At 40.3% G+C, this 21,996-nt stretch overlaps 1 protein-coding gene across 1 annotated transcript in view; it reads left to right on the plus strand.

Moving 5' to 3' along the window:
* The window catches only part of LOC103393515 (insulin receptor-like), a 49,152-nt gene that overhangs the window by 5,899 nt on the left and 21,257 nt on the right, over positions 1 to 21,996 (plus strand). The window contains exon 2 of the mRNA XM_008330515.3: positions 7,566 to 8,114. Coding sequence (XP_008328737.1) covers positions 7,566 to 8,114 — 549 coding nt within the window. The remainder of the gene's footprint in view (positions 1 to 7,565; positions 8,115 to 21,996) is intronic.

The following is a 21,996-nucleotide window of genomic DNA, read 5'->3' on the forward strand; positions in this document are numbered from 1 at the left end:
GGGGGGTTGGAGGGGTGAGGGAGGGGTCTGTTTTTGTCCCGATGGACTGCCTGCGATGGGTAACTATGGTGACAGAACTAGCTGTGCTGATAGTAGGCTGCAGTGCTTCTCTGCTCATCTCATGTCCACATACACCCAAAGTCGTTACGGATTAATCTGATATGGCAGAACATCGACCTAATTACGTTGGTTCTAAATCACTATTTTGAAAAATATCAGCAATATTCTTGGCAACACTAAACAAAAGTTGCTTTCAAAACTTTTTTGAAGACTTTTTCCTTAACAATATCCATCAGTTTCACACCTATCACGGTCCAGTATAGTGTATTCCATCAGTTTTACACCTATCACGGTCCAGTATAGTGTATGCAATATATAATTTTTCGGGTGTTGTTGGAAAAACGTCATCCGCTGATGTCTCAGACAGATCACTGTCTCAGAGGACCTAAGACAAACAGCTTGTACTACATCGAGCATTTCCAGTTCACTTACAGTTAAGAGGGTCTCACATTGAGTCGCTGATAAACGACAGCACCGTGATTTGAAGTCATTTTTACAACCCAACCCCACAAAACCTATACTTCAGGGAAACCTCCGTCGTCACAGCAGTAAATGATTTGTTGACCATTCTGACGTTTATCAAGATGCTGTGATCACATTCAGACCTCACAGAATATACTATATATATAAAACGCCACCTGAGGAATATGAAGAGAAATAAACAAGGTGGGATTATTAGACACGTTTCTACTGAAGTTCAGCTCAAACTGTTTATATTCAGTAAAAAAAAGAGGCAAAGGAGCGATGGAAAAGGTAGTGGTGGGAAGAGATACGGAAAGAAGTGAAGCAGAGACAGGATGTTTGTCTGCATGTTTGTGTGGGGGGGGGGGGGGGGGGGGGGGGGGTGGTAAAAAAGCAAAGAAAACGGAGCCATTAAACTGACCTGACCGCTTTCCTCGCCATCCCTCTAGACCTTCCTCTACTTCTGCCTCTTTCCTGTCTTGATTTATCAAGTCCTGTGATGTGGACTCTCTTTCCTTCCGTACCTCGTGTGCTGTTGTGCTCCCTGCCTCTTTTCTGCCTCTCACTCTCTTGTTTGTGCTTGTTTTACCTTCTTATGTGCCTATTGTCAGCAGTGGTCTCTCACGGATGCTCCCACTGTGGTAACCCCCTTAAATTCTGTATATCCACACTTGTATAATGCCTTGAACATTCGTTAAAAAGACACGTTTCTGCACAGTTTCATCTTCTAATTTTTTTATTTTTTAGGGGCCTCAGGGGGGATGGTGAGGGGGAGAGGGGGAGGCGACACTGTTGGACGATGCTAAATACTTAAAACGACATTACTCTGGTCATTTTAAGGCATGCGATTCATTTCCTGTCTGTCCTATTTTTACATTGTGGGAGGGAAACGGTAATACCTGGAGAAACCCGTACACACATGGGAGAAGAACATGCCAACTCCAGGTGGAACACGGAGCTGCGGTGTGAATACAGAAGCATTTATTTTGCTTGGGGTGAGCTTGTTTGTCCGTTTAGCAAAGAAAGGGGAAACCTTTCAACTGAACCCCAGGAGCCTTGGAATACTTTCTCAAGGAAAACTAGGAAGTGCAGTTTGAGCCAGGCATCGCAGTACAGAGGCATGAGCAGATAGGCAGACTTTGGGAAGAAAACCATATGGGAAGGAAGACGTAGGCTTGGCACAGCCTTGGGGCAGGCGTAGCTCGTACAGCCTCATGTGTAGCTCTGGTTTGTGGCTCGGAGATTTGGTGGGGCCAGGCCCTGCAGCTGCTGCTGTGTGGCCGCAAGTCAAGCGAGGATACCGAGCCCTGGCCGCGTCCCTCACAGGCTGAGGCTCACCACACCAAGACACTGCACTGCGCTTCACTTGCTAACGTGGGAAGATCAAAAGGAAGATCAGATGTTTTTTGTATTACTCAGTGGGAGCGTGTTTGTACGTGTGCGTGTGTGCACGCGCAGCTATCTTCAGTGCAGTCCAGCCTGTAGTTGATTATCTGCTCCTGTTTCATAGTCTTTGTGTTTCATAATGCTATGTCAGGAATGCTGCTTTCCCAAACATGCTCTTTATTTGTTTGCAACACCACCTGGTTTAGCTAGGTGTGGCCAGGATTGTTCACATTTGTTTTTTAAGTTTCTGTATCACCAGTTGTCCAATTACATTCTAAACAGGGAATAAGAAGTGAGTCAAAGTTCCTAGTCACATCTTTTTTTTTTTTTCCTCTTGCCTAACCATCTTACAGCACATGTTGCTCTTTTTTACCTGCGTCCGTCTGCTACAGCCTGGCCGTTTGCCACTGCAGTAATGAGACCTGGTGTTGTATATAAATAGCTTTGACCAACTCCTTCTTGTGGTGCTCCTCAATGGGAGTCTGATGAAGGAACAGGTGCTGAAGACCATGCACTTCTGTCTTCACTCTGTTCACAAGACACCAACTGGCACTAAACACACTGATCTGATAGTCTTTTTGTTTTTTTTTGAGGACACATAAGTCTGTCATTAGGGGTGTAAGAAAATATCAATACACTGAAATATCACATTTCATTTCACAATTTTCACAACTTAATTTTTTTTTAATTAACATTTACTATGCCAATATTTATGGTGTTGATTAATTTTGTTTTTTCATATTGCAGATCCCTCTGTGCAACAGAATTGTGTGACAGTTTTCCTGCAATTTAATTGTTTAAAAAAAACTCAATATTTCATTGCTATAATATCGCAATATATTGTACAGTTGCTCCTGTATTGCGATGCATATCGTATCGCCAGATTCTTGTCAATGAATTTAATTGTTTAAAAAAACTCAATATTTCATTGCTATAGTATCGCAATATATTGTACAGTTGCCCCTGTATCGCGATGCATATCGTATCGCCAGATACCTGTCAATACACACACACATACACCTATTAATCACGGTGCTGATCTTGTTAAAAAAAAGTGGAAACGAACCTTTTACTTTTCCAATCAAAGTACATGTCTCTGTTTATTTCCCTGGCTCAGGTAGTGATATTTTGGTCCTTGGCTCTCGTTTTTTTGAGATACAGGTTGGAACTTGTTGATCATAAAATGCCTCTGATGCAATTTGGTTGCATTTCTTTTTTTTTTTTTTACTGTAGAAAACACAGCTTGGCAGTGGACACTCACACAGTGGTTCTGGTTTTATTTCCAGGACCTTCCAGTTATCTGGCACCACTGTCCCCTGGGGTTTGTTCAGTAACCAAGCTGTTGACAAATCTATAATCAGCAGATCACCTCATCAGGGACAACGTGTGTCTAAGCTGAGGGAGAAGGGAAACTTCTCACAGTCCAGAGTTAGCTGCCACCTGGTTTCATGCTAGACAGGTCTGGTTTCACGCTGAGCAAACATGTGGCTGCCCTCTGTGGTACAGTGAAAGGCAGGAGCGGGACTGTCGTAGGCCACAGAGGCCTCTGCTCTCGCCTATTAAAATGCCCACTGAGATCTACTTTCCCTTCGCTAGCCAGCACTTCGCTAGCCAACGAACTACTGTTAGCCGATGCATATTAAATTCTCTAGAGGGAGCACAACTCTAAAAATAAGAGTGGAATCTTTCTGAAATTGTAGCTACACTATAACGGAGGTTCAGCTGTGGGTGCTTGGCGAACAGTGGAGATGGCACTTTCTGACAGAGGTACACATTACTTTGGTATGACCTCAGTTGCACTGGTCATCCTCTGTGCTGAAAATATGTGCGACTGATTAGGTGAGATAATCCTACTTTATATTTGATGTGGGGGGTGGCGGGGGGGGGGGTTAAGTGACAGTTGATGTCAGAAACTTAGAAATACATTCATACATGGTGTTTTTATCCATGGCCTATTTCAAATATATATATTTTAAGTGATCTTTTTCAGTGGTGTGATCAGCTTGGTCTTTCTTGGTCTAATACTGTGCCTAATTAAAAGGAAAGACATTTCTGTTGGTACTTTAATACTACAACATTAACACGCATTACGTCAACATTCAGTTTATGATATTTATTAGGCGTTGACAGTCTGACTCGAATTAGCAATGGTTGTGGGTTGTGTTTTTATACAACTGTGTCAGTCAAGAGGAAAAGGAAGGAAATGATTTTTTGTGTCAAAATATAACAACCGTTAAATCTTTAATGAAAATGTAAATTTCAGGTTTTGTTTTCCGTGTTAGCGATACCACACAAAGTATATTTAGTAAAAAAAAAAACCCCAACACTTTAATGTCTTTTGCCATCAAAATCTCACGGAGGAAAAACCATGATTTTTTGTGTCAAAATATAACAACCGTTAAATCTTTAATGAAAATGTAAATTTCAGGTTTTGTTTTCCGTGTTAGTGATACTAAGTTAAGTTAGTAAAAAAAACAAAAAACAACAACAACACTTCTTTAATGTCTTACCAATATTGTATTTGTCCATCAAAATCTCACGGAGGACAAACCAAATGAATACATGTTCCTTTCTGTAAAGAGCTAACCTGATGCATGTCTAAGTTAGTAAAAAAAACAAAAAACAACAACAACACTTCTTTAATGTCTTACCAATATTGTATTTGTCCATCAAAATCTCACGGAGGACAAACCAAATGAATACATGTTCCTCTCTGTAAAGAACTAACCTGATGCATGTCCGTGTTTCATCTCCTGCCTCCTTCCTGTCTGACACCCCTGTACCTGCCTCCCGCTCCTGCCGTTCCTGCTGCCAAATTATGTGACAAACACAGACTGTGGGCTGACTCACATTTTTCTCACACAGGTCCACTGTAGTACAGTGCTTTCTACTTCTGTGCTCTGTAATTCCATTCTTTGCCCAAAAACAACCCCCCCCCACCGTGGCTTCTCTCATTAGGGGCTCATTGTGTTGTTATTGTAATTGAGCGCTTCTGAACAGCGAAAGCACCAGCTTGTCTGCTCATGTTAATGGGTGGTCCTCAGTGGGAGAGTGAACCTTGGAGTACTTTCGGTCACTGTCCCCCCAAAACCTCAACCCACCCACACACAGTCTGCTAGTTTGTTTTCGTTTTTTTGTGTCTGCGTAACTTACAAATCCTGAGCCTGGTCTTTTTTTAAGTCTTAATAATTTAACGCCCTATAACATTTTGTTTCTCGTGTCTCTTTGTCCTCTAATGATCATCCATTTAGGTGCAATAGTTTTCTTTATTATTGTTTTTACCATATTACATAGACACAAATTAGGTTTTTAATGGTTGTACATCAATGGAAAAAAACAAATGTAATTTAGAAGTTGAGGAGGTCAAAGATCAAGGGCGCAAAAACACAGATAATTGGTGTGAACTTTGAGGTTATTCCTGGATATATGTTGTGTGGAATAATGCTGGACAACAAAGTTCCAAGTCTCAGTAGCTGTTCTGAGCTGGAAACTGTGTATGTTCTGTCAAAGGTAGATTGCTGGAGGCGTCAATAGTTGCAAAGTGAATCTGAAAAATCTTTGAAGGTCAACTATTGTATCCGTAGTATCTTTACTGTCCATTTTTTTTATTTTCACCTTTTCAGGATTTAAAGTACTTACTGTTGCCTGCATGGAGTCTTAACCTTGGAAACTGGAAAAAAAGCACAGCTTTACTGGTATGAAGTTGAAAAGAGATCAAGCAGAGGCCTGGCTGTACTGTTCAGATGTTCATATATGTGACATAGTTTTTGATTCAAGACAAGTAAAGGAAGGAGATCATATATTTTCTTGCTCCTCAAATAAATAACGCATGTAATGTTTTTCACATGCTCGTTTGCCATGTACGTAACAGTGGTCCACGGCTGCCCTTCATTCATGCATGTGATCACCAACAGTCCTGTAGGTCCCTTACGTCAGTGCCTGTACCTCCCTAGGCTCAGGTTACACTTTCACCAACCTCACTCCCTTCTCGCTGCCTCTCAACTCCTCTTAGTTCCTCTTTTGCTCACGACCTCCGACTCCGGCTCCCCTTACAATCTCATTGCCTCTTCTGTGGCCTCCTGCTCTTCAACCCAGGGAACAAGGAAAGGAGGTGCATTATTTAAAGGACACAGTAGCTCTTTTTAAGACCTTCTAACTTCATAACACTCCGTCCTCCTTGCCATTTCTCTGCCCTTTCATTCTCCATCTGCCCCCCCTTCTCCACACTTCCCCCTCCCCCAGATGACCCCTACTGCTCTGCTTTGCCCCGCTGTCTCGTTCCTGTCAGTTAAAAACAGGACTCCATTTTGCAAAGGGAACTCCTAGCACAGCCTCAACTACTTCCCCTTGAAACCCATTAACATTTCTCTGTGTCAATAAAGCCTCTCTAACCCGAGGTGTGACATGTGTTAGCATGACAGCCTACTGCGCAAGTAAAATGTCTCCATATCCGCCAAGATATTTTTACATGCAGTAGGAAAAGTACATTATCGTAAAAAAAGGTCACATTCGGGTCATCGTCAGACGTCTCAGAGAAGATAGTGGGCAGAGGTGACTCGCTCCCTCACCCCGATGGTTTTGTGTGACGTTGTTTGTTATGTTGTCATGTTGCACAGTAGGTATCTGGTTAATGCTCAAAGTGAGTGGGTGGCCTGCAGGCAGCTTTGATGTGTCCAGGAGATAAGGAAACCGAGGTAGAGTGGTGTAAAGTTCTCAGTTTCTACTGAAAAGAGTCATATAGTGGTTAGAGATTATTTTTAATGGTTTGGAGTTATGATAACATAACGTTATGGACTTCTCTACAGTTGTGTTGTCGCTTTAATACATGTGTAAAGAACTTGTTCTTGAGAAAAACTCAAGAACTACTTTCTAAGAATCCTCTCCTCTTTTCCTCTAAGCCTGTTTTTTAGGCTATGGGATTGTGGGATTTGTGGTTTCTGAATGGTCGCCGGAATACTGGTTGTGATGGCTGTGATCTTTAGTTGTGAACTTAAATCTTCCACCTGTTTTAGAGGTAAATGTAGAAGAAGTAACATTGATGTTGTTGCTGTTGAAACTTGGTTTGTTGAATTATTTCACTGTTGATGTTATTAGTCATTAGCCTTTATTAACATAACATTAACATCTTCTGCCACATTAAAAGGTGTGGTTGATAAGATACATAAGTAGTGAATTAATTTGGAACAAATAGTCTTCATGTCTCACTTAATGACAACAACCACTAAATGCAAAAGTTGACTTTCAGATTTTTTTATTTGACCAAAAAGACTTACTAACTTAATACATTTTCCTTAAGCCCATTGCTGTACAATTTTCTCTGTCATTTTGTTGCATGTTTTAAATATTTAAAATCCACATCTGCTCAACCAGTTTTAGCCTGTACTTATAATTAAAGCAGCGTTTAGCAATATTTTTTGAATAAACAAAGTGAGTGTTGAATGCGGTATTTCACAGTTTCTTGATGTGTGTTTCACAGTCAAAGTTAAATACATTTTAGACAAAAATTATACAGTTTCTGATCGCAGTCTATTAGTCTGGAGCCAATGACATGATATAGGTTGACCATGGTCTATTCATGTGACACAACGCAACAATGAAATGTATATATATATATATATGCATTTTAAAAGTAATCCTTTTCTTCTCTTTTCTTTCAGTATGCTCAAATCAGGACATTCGGAACAATGTGACCAAGTTTCAGTCTTTGGAAAACTGCACCGTCATCGAGGGACACCTGAAGATTCTGCTCATGTTCAAGACCAAGGCCGAGGACTTCCGAGGCCTCAGCTTCCCAAAGTTGCGAGTGGTGACAGATTACGTGCTGCTGTTCAGAGTTTACGGCCTGGAGACCCTCAGTGATCTGTTCCCCAACCTGACTGTGATCCGTGGCAACAACCTCTTCTTCAACTATGCTCTTGTGATTTATGAGATGCTGCATTTGAAGGAGCTCGGCCTGCACAGTCTGATGAATATCACCCGGGGAGCTGTGGGAATTGAGAAGAATCCAGACCTCTGCTACCTGGCCACCCTGGACTGGTCCAAGATTCTGGACTCTGTTGAGGACAACTTTATTATGGCCAATAAGAATGAGAGGGAATGTGGAGATGTATGTCCAGGCACGGTGCAAGGTCAGACCATCTGCCCACAGAACACCATCAACGGACACTTCAGGAGTCGATGCTGGTCGCAGAACCACTGTCAGAGAAGTAAGTAAAAATATTTAGGTTACAAAGTCTGAAAGGGAACATTCGTTCTTGGTCATACGTTCTGTTTTTAATAAATTCCAAGTCCATTGGTGTCAGGACTTTAACATTAGGAACAGGTGAATGACACAGCAGTGGTGGAGGTTCATATCGACACCTTCACAGAGTCCCTTTTTTGTGGTAAGTTGTTACGTTGTCCATTGAAACACATGGTGAGATTTTGCACTGGAGATTTTTTTTTGTCTATCAAGAAAAATCAATGGGAGACAAACGATGTTTTCATTCTAAATGGTATATGTAATGATTTGTGTGCTGCTGAGGGCTGCTGCTAATGTCAGCAACTAAGGGGTGGTTGGACACGCCACGTCCCCGTGATTAACGTTCATTGACTGGATTGTTGTGGGCAAATGATCTGTAATTAGACTGACAGGCCGGATGTGTCTGTTGTGTGAAACGACTCGACTGCATCGTTGCATCAGGGGGCCTGGGATTGAAAATAAAAAAAAAACACCATGGGAAGAAAATACCAGAAAAGAGGCAGGCTTGGGCACGAGTGGTGACAGACAGAGTTAAACAGTGTAGTAAGCGTGTACAGTGAGTTTGACGTTGCACAGATCGTCTCTCCACGGGGTAAAAAGAAGCTGTAGTTTTGTTGGCCGCCGCTGCGAGCTGCAGGTTTGTTGTTCCTCGTTTCTTCTGTTGCCATAAAATGAGAGACAGGATGGATGGCAGGATAAAGAGCCATTTAGTTGTGAATAATGATATTTATGTCCTGACGGGAAAGCTAGTATTCAAAGTACCAAATGTCCTTGGCCACGAGTCCCAGTGCCTTTGTGTTTATATCTATGGCAACGACTTTTTAAGTCGGGCTAATCGGTTTGGTGAAAGTCAAGACTTTGCATAATGACAGCATATTTACGGATTCCAATTTGTATAAAAAATGAAACAAAGCAAACTATTTGTTTTCACATTTTTCACATGGGTTTTCATATATTTTGTGAAATGTAGATTTTATTCTGACCTTCAGAGAAAACTCTTTTTTTTAATATTGCAATTATAAGAGTTAGGGCTTTAGATAGATGTTACAGATGATGATTTTCACCAAGCTTGAAGCTGCCAAAAAATACTAAAAATATATTGAATTCATTTTTTACATTTAACTGAATCTTGGTCTTTCAAGTGAGATTATTATTATTATTATTATAATTATTATAAAGACAAACCTGGCCAATAAGGAAAAGAACGCTGAAACAGACCTGGCCAATAAGGAAAAGAACGCTGACGTATAAACAGGACCAGAACAGCTACCATGTATGCATGTGCATTCACGTCTCCCCTTTTTCAGACCAGACAAGGCAGTGAATGTGACGCAGCAGCGTGTCATGTGACAGCCACCAGTTTAGTCGGGGGCAGGAGTCATTTCTAGAACATGATGCAATGGTTGTCTTTCCTCATGGCAGGAGGAGAGTGAGCTGTGTGTGTACGGGCCACACATAGAAATGATACATGTGCTCTTAGTGTAACCGTGCGTCAGTGTGTGTTTGATATGCGAGTGTGTGAAATTTGTACCTCAGGGCATGGCCTTTCCGAGCCGTAGTTTCAAATTAACACACAGGTGCTTGTTGTGTTCCTTGAACTTCCTGATGAGAACGTGGGGCTGGGAATAATATGTGGTTCCTTAATCCTCTTTGGTTTGGGACATTTATTGTTACAAAATATTGACCAGTAGAAAAAGGGTCCTATAGATTATTGGTGAATAAGTTGAGCAGTTTAAATCAATCTCAAAATGCAAATACAAAAATATTAAAATATCAGTTATAGGATCTGTATTGGCTTTGAAAACCAAGTGACAACATTTTTGTTTTCATCTTAGTAATAAAGATTTACACGAACCACACGTTCCCATCAATAACAATATTTCTGCTTTCGTTTGCATCTTATATATGGAGTATTTTATAGCGTTTTTTTACAGCATGTTACAGCATTGGCATTCGGTTTGTTTTATTACTCCCAACCTGAGCAAGAGCTTGGTTGGTTTTTATGGGAGAACTATATAATTTTTAATTAGGGCTTCTGAGAATAAAAAGTAAGTGTTTACGATCTTAAATGTACACATCACATGTAACTGTGTGTGTGTGTGTGTGTGTGCAGAGACACAGGCTCAGGATAGAGAAACATTAGACTTTCTAACGTCGAGGTTTACGTGTCAGTGGAAACTGAGGGATTGTTTTTGTTGTGTTTTTTTATAGGGTTCCACTCCTTAGGTAAAAGTCAGGGGAGAACATGTACTTTATTTGAACTAATACATGTATCTTTATGAGCTGGAAATCCTGAGTCTGTCAGTCAGAACCTGTGAGAATCCAATAAGTGCCGGTTGAATTTGAATTTTTTAAAAATCTCATTCAGACTTGTCATCGTGACATCAGCAAGTATAAACACTACAGGTAAATAGTTAGAGAACCAAACTGATTCTCTACTGCTGGTAAGACACACTTTCATACATAACATTTCATCAGCAGAGATTCTCTGCTACTGGTAAGACACACTTTTATACATAACAACTGTTATCAATGTGGATCAGCCGCTGTCGTGAGACGATAACATTGAGTCTGTAATAAAATGTTTACCAAAGGCAGAAAATAGCGAGCACGGACCTTGTTTTGATATCAAGCTGTAGCTAGTGCTATGGTTGCACAATGGATGACCATAGAGAAGGGTTCTCAGGTTAAAGGTCACTCTGTGCAAACCTTCTATCTGTGTTTGATTTATTCATACACAAACAAACACACAGGATTGTGCAACCTTAAAAAACTTAAGAAAAACAGCGTTACCATTTTTTTAAAATTGGAATGCTTTAAAAACAATCACCCCTACCTTCGACCTTTGACCTCCATTCTTGTAGGACAGGGTTTATGTTCTCAAGAGGTCAAAACTAAACACACAATTTTCATGAATTGAGATTACTTGACATAGACGTGCATCCTAACCTCAACAATTCCAGATATATGTCTAATCTTAATCTTAAAATGCCGTCTTTCTTGGTGGGGATCTGAAAGCATTTGAATAATAACATGTCCCCACAAGGATAGCTATACTACACACACACTCTCACACACACATATTAAACAAACACTACAAACAGCAGTTGCAGCTCTACTATTCTTTGACAAAGGCCACTGGACACACATAACCCCGGCTGATAATCAGACATGTCAGACATTAACAGTTTCACAGGTTAAACCTCTCATAGTAGTCAATATAAGTGGGTCAGTGTGCGTCATTCAGCATGGCTCTGTGACCCTTCCCACTACAGTTGAACGGTCAGGAGTAGCAATGTGACTTCAGTTCAAACACACCTTTCAGAAACGGGGAACGTGATGTTCACAGTTCACACGTGAACTGGTTTTTATTGGCGTTTTACGGTGACTTGACCAACGCAGTAACCGTACCACACGATTGGTTACGGGTTAGAGTTGTTTATGCTGGTGTTATTTTATTTTATTTTTTTCACATTATTAAAACAATTGGATTAGGAAAGGGTGGTGCAGGGCGTGGGGCGGGGACTTTATTGAGGACAAGAACCAAGTGGCCGAGAGCAGGAGAGAAGAGAAGAGAAGGGCTTGGGCAAAGCAAAAAATAAACAGAGCAAAACAAACATGGCTTGGTGTTTTCAAATGTGGCTCTCAGGTACACACAGACACACACTCCAAAACCAAGGAAGTACACACACACACTTTTGTCAGGATGGCCAGTTGCCAAGCAAGACGTGACTAAAGCGAGTAGAAAAAAAACCCCAGCAGTGTTGAGGAAGGAGGCGCTCGGTGGAGCGTGCCATTGGCCTGTGCCCACAACCAAACAAAAACACTTCCCTGGCCCAGTGTTTTAATTGGTGTCTTCACTCAGGCTTCTTTGGAAACAACAGTCAGTTTCTGCTCTGGTTCGGACACATTTTCTCGCCTTTTTGAGATTAGGTGTCTAATAACATCTGTTTCATAGCAAGTATATACAGTATATACAGGTGAAAATACTAGTGGTCATAGTCATAGTAACTGTTTTTTGCACATCTTCATTCTACTGCATATTACATTAAGTGCCAACAATTGTCTTACTCATTACAAAGGTCAAATATGGCAGAATGTTTACGTGCACACATATTTGATGCAGTTTTTTTCATTTTTTTTTATATCGTATTTTTCTGAAGGTACACATGGTACATATATTTTTTCCCTGTTGGTCATAAATGGTGGTCTTTGTACTTTCTACCAGGTGTTTCCTATTCACCATGTTTTTTTATATTGACCGCATTGACAAACAACGACATGTAGCTTCACCAAGAAGTGTTGCTACATTTTACATCGTGTACCTTTTAAATTTTTCAATATTTAGTATCAGTATCATATAAATCCTAAAATCAAATAGTGATGTTGTTGAGTATTTGAGTAGTCAAATCTGTGCACATGTTCATGGACCTTATAAGAGAACTGACTGCAGAGGTAAAATAGGGAGAAGACACATTTCAATGCTCCATTAATTTTGATTTGTCACCTATCTGCAAAGAAACAACCTTTGTACGTATATTGAACCACCACACATGGAGCAGGCGTGTTGTTTTTTTTCCACATGCGACCTGCGTAGATAACACCCTCTCAAACAGATACACATGCAAAAAACGTGTTACTTAACGCTGTTATTCGTCTTTTGTTACACATTTAAGAAACACCTAAAAACGGTCACAAACGGAAATGACTCGTTAGCAAACCCTGCAGGCCTGGGGTCTGAACTTCAGTGCAGTTGCATTCACAAAGCAAATTTCCATGACTGTCCACGTTCCTGTCTTAGCATATAATACTAATATGATGTGTTTTGTTAACAACATAAATGTAAACGTGATCACTGCAACGGACGTCAGACGAACAGAACGGCACGATTACAAAGCCTTGCTTTCTCTCTCCTTTGGTTGTGTCACTTCTGCCTCACTCTCTGTCCCTTATAAGATATTCATGGTAATTCAACCACTGGAGTGTGTTCCCACGTAGGCAAGCACTTGTTGTTGTTGTTGTTGTTGTTGTAGTCTCCCCAGAAACTTCTGGCCAAAACTCTGACCACGACAGGACTGGACATTTCCATTAGAGTAGATCTTTTTTTTAAATTAGGGTTAGATGTAAAACGTGAGTCGTACACAGGTCAAGGTTCGGCGATTTAAGCTAGTTTTGTTGGCAGTAGATTAAAATTAGGGTTAGATGTAAAACGTGGGTCGTACACAGGTCAAGGTTCAGTGATTTAAGCTAGTTTTGTTGGCAGTAGACGTGAGGTTCAGGTTTGAACGTTTTTACAGTGAAGCTCTGAGTTTTTGTATTGTATTGGTAAACATTTTACTCCAGAAATGTCAAGACTGCTTTAAAGAAAAAATGATTTATTTTCTGTGATTGGTGTTGAAGAGTGTGTACATGTGATCCCCTATTGTTCACTTCATGCTACAGTAAGTGTAATAGCGTCTATTTACTTAAGAATGTATGTTTAGATCGAGACATGCGCCATGATCACACGCACAATTGCAAAAAAAAATAAATATATAGTCATATGGAGTGCTGATCTCAGACTCTTAATAGTAATTCAAGTAGCCCCCGTTTAAGAAAGGATGGGGGCGTCTGAGGATACCAACATGCTGCGACAAGATGTACAGCTCTACGGTTGCTGCACTCTTTCACTTTGGCATTTCTGCTCTTATTCTTCGCCCCGGAATTATGTATTTGTTAATTAAAAACGTTTAAAAATGATTTTACAAGAACTGTTTAACAGAAAAGTTCAAATGTGTGATGTCATCCGGTCTCCTTCCTGTGAGAGTTGGAGAGCGAAAGCTGCAGGAAAGCGTGTTGGCAGGTGGATGGTTGTTATAGCCTGAGCCGTGTGAAACGACTTCCTCATTACTTTCTGCCTTTGTCCGAAATACTTCCTTTGCTGAGTTGTACAAACGGACCTGGGGGAACGCTGCAGGGAGAGACAGCGCTGTGAGTTAATGTCGGTTAAATGTGAGAGTATTCTCAGAATATTTCACCTCAAACCTCCACCAATATTGTACCCAGGTCTGATGGGTGCTTTAAATGTTGAATTCTAACAAACGCAGACCGCCACAACTTTGTGTACCAGTAATTCTAAAAATATGATGCAGACACCAGAGAGGAGAAGTGAGCTGTCCAGATTACATAAAGTGTTTGTGCGACCGGCAGGAAAATAACACGACCCTTCCTCCGGTTAGTGGAAGAGGATTGTTTACAGGTGATTGGCCAGATCAGATGGCTGCCTGCTTCCACTACTGACATCAGCCCAATAACTGTGTGTGCACACACACACACACACACACACAAAACCAATGAAGACCAGTCCAGTTTATTCTCTCAATGTTACCTACATTTTAATTTAATAAATGCAGCTGTATTAAAGGTATTTGAACGTGAACATTATAAATAAATACAAAAACAAAGCAAAGTGATGTAGAAAACAGATGCAAGTATTTTTTTAAACAGTAAAAAAACACTGAAAAGTGCTCACCTTTTTGTAATTAAATACTTGATGCTTTGACAGGCAAACTGGCTGTTGCCTGTGTTGCCAAACAAGTAATGGAAGTGTTTTAGAAGTGGAACAAACCAACCACACTCGGTTCTACCCAGGCTGCCCAATTAAGGCACTTTTGTAGGGAAGGCTTAGTATTTAAAGGCTGTGTCGGTTTCTAATTAAGGACATTCGTGTCATTCCATTCACTGGGCCCTGTGGCAGTTACAACAGCAGTGGATCAGAGCTGCTGCCGTCACCTGAGACAAAGTGTGACTTTTTTTTTTCCTGTCACACACACTTCACACACTCACCTCTTGCTACAGTATGTATTGCTCTTTCTGCTATAACCACTAGGCTGCACTGAGACTACTTAAGTATTGCCGCCATTATTTCAGGACTGAAATCAATAACATAACACTGATCTGATAATTATCTTCAAGCCACTAGGCTGCACTGAGACTTAAGTATTGCCACCATTATTTCAGGACTGAAATCAATAATATAACACTGATCTGATAATTATCTTCAAAACAGTTTCCTACAGATTTGACGTAACTCATAATTGCAGCTGCTTCTAACCTCTGTACAAGGAATTTTAGGGCAGTTAATCAACAATTAGTTTTTTTTGTTGCTTATCACTTACTTGGAAATGCAGGTTGAGAGGAAGTTCAATGTGCAACATCATTTGTTATTACAGTCAAGACGTGTGCGTTTTTCTTCCTTCTTCCTTCATCCGAACTTGTTTGTTCCTCATTCTTCAAGTTACTTCCAAACCCAACATTTTCCAGGTATTTCTGTCGAGACTTATTGCATTTCCTTGACTGAATATTGTGTTCTTGTTTTTCAATAAAGGGCCCCCGATTCCTTGAAGCTTTAATAGGTTTACTTTCAGAACAAAGGAAGGGCCCTGAGGGGAGTCCAGTCCTACTCAGAATGTGTTTGGCGTCTGGAAAACAGACTTGTTTTCCCGTAGATGAGAAATAATTCCTTCCACCTCCAAACAGCACGTAAAGATGTATGTTATCGTCTGTCCATTTGAGGCAATACTTGTGACGTGAAGCTGAGATATGACAGAGGTTGGGGTCAACAGATACACTGGTGTTATTAGGGGAATGTGACCTTCAGTTGACCCACAGTGGACAGGATTTAGCATTTAGTAAGGGGGGGGTCAGATTCCTGAGTGCTTTTTCCGCAGAGTAGCACTTAAACTAATAAAAACACGTGTACAGTTTTCCAAATCAATGCTGGTCCCAAATGCAGCCCTCTGTTTAACACTGATCTGAGCTGAGTTTGTTACTGTGTTTTCACACAAAAATGGACTTTTAAAACCAAATAGTCTATTTTATGTTTTTAAGTTTTTATTGTTGCAGTTTCTGATTTTTTGTTGTTGTATATACTACTCAGTCTTTCATTTGTTGATATGTTAAGATATCTGCTCTGAACCGTTGGCAGGAGAACACCTAGTGGAATAGATCCAGTTTGCAAAACAGGCACTTTCCTCTGACCTACACCTTGCACCGCATGTTTTAACACTTGTGTTGAGACTCGTAGCATCGCTTAAGATTCTATAGGAAGAAAAAAAAGGCAAAATCTCATGTAACAACCCTGTTTGTTTTCACAGGCAAAACATGAAAAAGTACCTGGAAATTACCTATCGTAATTAAATACTTACTGAATCTTGAGCTGGTATTCGACTTTTGTCAAAAAAAAAAAATACTAAGTCTAAGTTTTGACCTGATGTTAGTCTTGAGCTGGTATTTGACTTTTGTCAAAAAAAAAAAAAAAAAACTAAGTCTAAGTTTTGACCTGATGTTAAGACCTGGCTTCATCATCTTCAAAAGTTGTCACAGTCCATTGTTATTATGCTTGTAACCAGACCCTGGTGTGTGATCATATACTCATCACAACTTATTTGTAAAGCGTTTATGTAGGAACGCCTAATAAAAAAAAAAACGATATGATGTTTTTAACCACAAAATCCTTTTGAAAATCTGTCCTAAGGCTCTAATATCTGAGGCCGTGTCATAATTCAATTTATGAACTTTGCTCAGGAAGGTGTGTTTAAAACTGTGACTGAGAAAATGAAAAAACAAAAAACCTTTCTGTTTCACCAACTATGTGATATCATACTGGAGATGTTAGAGTCCTAAAAAACAAACAATTAATTCTGATGTTTAACAGATAAATGCACATTGAGCCAACCGTGGTGTCAATCATCTTGTTCTTTGGCCCCGGTGGTGTTTGTGTGATTATTTAACTGCTTCAGGAATTTAAATGAACTTTTCTGTCTCTCTCCAATACGCTCTTCTGCTTCTGTTGCTCCACCTTAGGTGAAAGATCCTTCTTCAATCCCTCCTTTTTTTTAACTCTCTGTTCCTTGCTTTGTGAGCTCCCCCCCCCTTCCTTCCCCTTCCATGCTGTGGTATGCAGACATGCAGGAATTTCTGGGCCTCAAAATGATAGACCAAACTTGTCAGCCCTGGCTCCAGTTACTAAAGATGGCCGTCTTAACAGTGTACGCGCTTGTGATTGGTGCGCGTGTTGAGTTTCTCACCGTGTGATTGGCCGCAACATGTTTGTCCACAGCTCACGTGTCGCTGGCTAGAGTGTGACTTTTAGTTTGTGTTTGTACAAGAGTCACTTACCATCTGCAGAATGCATGCCTGCTCATAACTCTTCCTTTATTCACTTCTGTTTTGCACGGTTTTGTGTGAGATCACGCTGCCGTATTTGTGTCTTCCCCATCGTGTGAATGAGGGGTGTGTCGCTGGGCAACTCCCCACCCAGTTTTTTTAGAAACTGTAAAAAAAAAAGAAAAATGGAAGCGTTAAAACACCAGAGTTGCAGATGTTAATTGTTTGTTTGTTGCTATAATAGTTAAAAAAAATCTCTATTCAAAAAATGTTTTATATATAGGTATAGGTGTATAGGTATAATACGTTTAGTTTTAACTGTTCAGTTTAACCAATCATGACAGGACATGTCTCTTCTTATGTCTTCCATGTCATATATTCAGTGTAATATGCAAAAATATGACATAAATTTCAATAATTTGTCTTAATTCTTATGACTAATTGAGCGTTATACAAATGTATTTTTATTATTTAATAGGCCGTACAGGCAGATGCATGTTTAATCATTTGCGTTGGCTTTTATTATTTGAACATAATATCACCTCTGCTTTTATCTTTAAATCTAACAACTTATTTAATCTGAGAAAACCTAAGAAATTTTTAGAAAAAACAAATTATTTCCGCTGAAATTAAAGTCAAATTTTTTTCCTGTCCTTTCAGTCTAGTAAGTAACATGGAACAACGTCAGCTTTATTAATTACAACTCTTTAGATCTTCCCATTTAGAAACATCAGCATGAAATCAGAACCCCCCCGCCCCCCCCCCCCCCCCCCATTATATCCGTCTCCTAATATAAACTGAAGATGACACTCATGAGGACCACGGCTCGTTCTTAACATAGACTATGAGCTAATGAGCTCGCCTCTTACGACTGGTGTGTTTGTGTGTGTGTGTGTGTGTGTGTGTGTGTGTATCACCAGGCAGAGTGACGTCCGAGCCTCCTAATATTTAGAATGCTTCGCCCGGTGCCTCTTCGCCCCGGTCGGCCGCTCGCAGCCTTGTGATGGCTTTGTTGCAACTAAAAAAGGTTCTGTTCTGGTGCTGTGGTCACAGCCTGTCAGCCTGACATACTGCTCTCTGCTGTCTGTTTCACGCACACACACACACACACACACACACACCACACACGGACGACTCTTCCAACTATGTCTCGCTGGCCTTTTGGATGAACTGTGCCTCTGTGTGTGTGACTGTGTGTGTGACTGTGTGTGTGTGTGTGTGCTCTCTCTCTCCATACTTTGCCTTTTAACTATTTCTTGCATAATACATGACAGCGGTAGCGTGCGTTGATGTTTTTCCCTCTCAGAGGAGTTGTGCTTCTTTTTCTTCTTTTGTCCATAATTTTACTGGAAAAGGATTTTCACAAACCGGGAATTTCAGTACGTATGGTTTAACTGGACCTTATCTGGGTCGTATTTAAAGTTTGTGAGTCAGTTTAATTTAATGGGATCGTCAGAGTGGGACCAGTGGACAGTAGCAGTCACACACCGGCAGAAGCACCAAAAACCCAGTTCACAAGCCAACACTTAAACCACACTATACCGACTTATACCTGATTCACGCTCATTCACACTAAGTTTTTTGACGCAGGTAAACCCACTCAAAAAAAGACAACGGTTGTTAATTTCCTTAGTCATTTCTGAAAGAGACTCAGCCTCATCTGAAACATCGTACCTACAGAAATTGTCTCTCTCTTCATTAATCGTCCTGTTAAACTGTTCAACTGAAATTTTTTTTAAAGAACTTGGACGAGTTTGGACTAGGGTTGTGCCGAGTTATTTCATCGTACATCGTGGCATTGGGTTTAAAAATCAATCATTTTGGTGTACATACTACATAAGAATTTAAAAATAATAATAATTTATCATATCCTACATATCGGATGAAGACACTGCGGACCTGAGACGCCGTGTTATTGTTTCATCCGCCTCAATGTAAACCCTGGTGTTTTCTCCTTGTCACTTGGATCAACAGTTCCGTGCCATGTCTATGAAAGGACTGCTGCTTCCCTCTGGCCAATTCCACAAAACGATTTGCTTGTAAGGCCCTGTGGATTGGAGGGAGTCTGGTAGCAGAGGTGGAACTCTCTCTCTCTCTCTCTCTCTCTCTCTCTGTGTGTGTGACTGTGCCTGTTTAAACATGTGTGTGTGGAGGTTTGCCAAGAGTTTGGTCATATTTAGTGTGTTTGTGTGTTTGTTCCTCGGTTCCGCCCAGAGAAGGAATGGTACAACCAAAGGGAGGACCTGGGCGGAGCTACTATTAGTGGGAGTGCGATACTTGCTGGAGGGGTTATGACTAGCCCACAGGGGGAGATAGAGGTCAGCATGTGGTAGAAATGACAGAAATAGGAGCACGGAAATGTTGGTCCGTATTTGTTTTGCGTTTCTCGAGTCCCGCATTTTTGTCTTAAACGCTTAGCCAAGTCAAACGCAGCACATTTTTTCTCCGTAAGAGATCGTGAACGTGACCTTTTGAGACTCTGTTAGTGAAATGTTCAGTCTGACGCAGACGACCGTTTGCATATTTTCTGAGAGTCATAGCCTCCTCTTTAGGCTGTCTCACCATTACAGTCATATGACAGGTTGTTAGACATATATATATTGACTACTGAACATACAGACCTTCAGGTTCAACGTCTCAGACCTGTGCTGTGTTAGCTCTTGGTTGACAAACACAGCTCTCTGTTTGTTTTACTTTATTATTATGCCTGTTGTTGACTGTCTGGTGCATCATGGGAACATGCTGTAGACACTGTATACATATGTATATGAGGACAGATTTTCCTGTTTCGTTGTTTGTACCTGTCATTGACAGAGACAGCTACAATGCTATAGCTTTAGCGTTGGCTAACTGGTTGTATTATCACTTCTTATTCAAAGACGTGTCTTATTTGTAACTATTAGATGTGGTGGGATTAACGTAGTGGTCTGACCTGCTTAGAAACTGTTGAACAACAAACGTGAGAGTAAAGTTTCTGCTGTGTATTGTTTCAAATATTATGACAGATTTGTAAAATGTTTTTAAAAAATTTAGACAATTGTAAAATTGAAATAATTGCGCATAATTAGGCAAAGCATAAATAATCAGTTTATTGGTTAATAACATCATCTTTTCAACAATCATATCAATATTTACCTCAGAACACAAACACAAACCGTCGTCGGTTTCCTTATTCCCTGAAGTCGACCTTGTGCGTTGATAGCATCAGTCACCGATACCTGTTTACTGCCCTCTGTTAACCGCTTTCCTCGACCATCCAGACTCTCCGTTCCGCCTTGATTTAATTCTGTTCTCATTCTCCTTTTTTTTTAAATCTCATTACAAAGACACACACACAAACACACAGAAACATATGGCTGTTTACCTCTGCCCATTCAACCTCTTGTGGCTGAGAACTGCATCTGTATCACGTTTAGAAGCTAGCCACAAAAGGTTCAAATACTACTGCTGTGTCCTTTAAAATAATAAAATGATAAAAAATAATTTATATAAATAATTGAATAAGTGATGATGCGATCGATGGGAAATGCTGTCCCGGGTATTTCTGCACCGATTTGATCTTTTATTTTTTTGGTGTTTTGAATTCAGATTATATGCAGGTAAGTACAGTACTTGGTTCAGTGGTTTTAGTGAAGACTCATTAACAGTGTGTGTCATGAATGGTGTTATCCTTTGGTACACTGTGTTCCGTTCAACATAGGTGTGTTGTTTGGCAGGTAGAATCAGGTTCAGTGCTGAGCGTACAATTACCCCAGGGGTTTAACGTCAGAACTTTTTATGAAATCATTGACCTCTGGTGCCAAACCCCACGGTTCCTTTGTTTGATCTTAGTAATTTAATTAAGGGAGAGTCTGAAAAACTTCTAGAAACACACCGCACTCTCAGAAGATTAACGTCCTCCTCCAGTCCGCTGTCTAATGATATCTTTTTCTCTGTGGATTTCCGAAAGAAAAGACGCTGCGGTCGAAGAAAAAAACTTTGTGGTAATGACTTTAATCGATGTCCTACCTGTTAATACAGTACGATCATCATCATTATTGTTGCACGGGGAATTTCCATCACTTTATCCTCCCCTGTTTACTTCTGTTTGTAGTGTTTAGGTGTGTGTGTGTGTGTGTGTGCAGCCCTCCTTCTCACACAGACTGCCTGACTAATAGAGGGGCCTCTGTTGAAAACATCTGCCCCCTAAGGATAAACAGGGCCTCTTCAGTCCCCTGACACTCTCTTCCCTCTTTACTAAATGCATGTGCTATGTGTGTGTGTGTTTGTCTTCTTTTGTCCTTTTACCCGTGTGTTCTTTTATCATGGATGCATTAGAACACACACACACACAAAAACATATTCTCACGTATGGCCACAGTGTAGATGAACATCAAAATGCTGCTGAAGTGTCATGATGATGACTTTAAGGATCCAAACTTTGCCCTCAAGATGATGACATGGACTTTAAGGATCCAAACTTTGCCCTCACCTTTGGCTTTTAATACCTTTCATTTGAGACAAAAAACAAAACAACTGAACATTGTGTAACTATATATGATCGGGATCTACCAGTAGATCTCAAAGGGAGAGCTTGTAGATCATGAGCAAATTCAAACGATAACACTTAAAGTAATATAACTCTAACCTGTATACTGTAGATTATATAATATATAATAACATATATAACATTTATAAATATAAAATATATTTTATATTTA

Source organism: Cynoglossus semilaevis, chromosome 2 (genome assembly GCF_000523025.1).
Source record: "Cynoglossus semilaevis isolate Cse_v1.0 chromosome 2, Cse_v1.0, whole genome shotgun sequence".
Lineage (NCBI taxonomy): Eukaryota > Metazoa > Chordata > Actinopteri > Pleuronectiformes > Cynoglossidae > Cynoglossus > Cynoglossus semilaevis.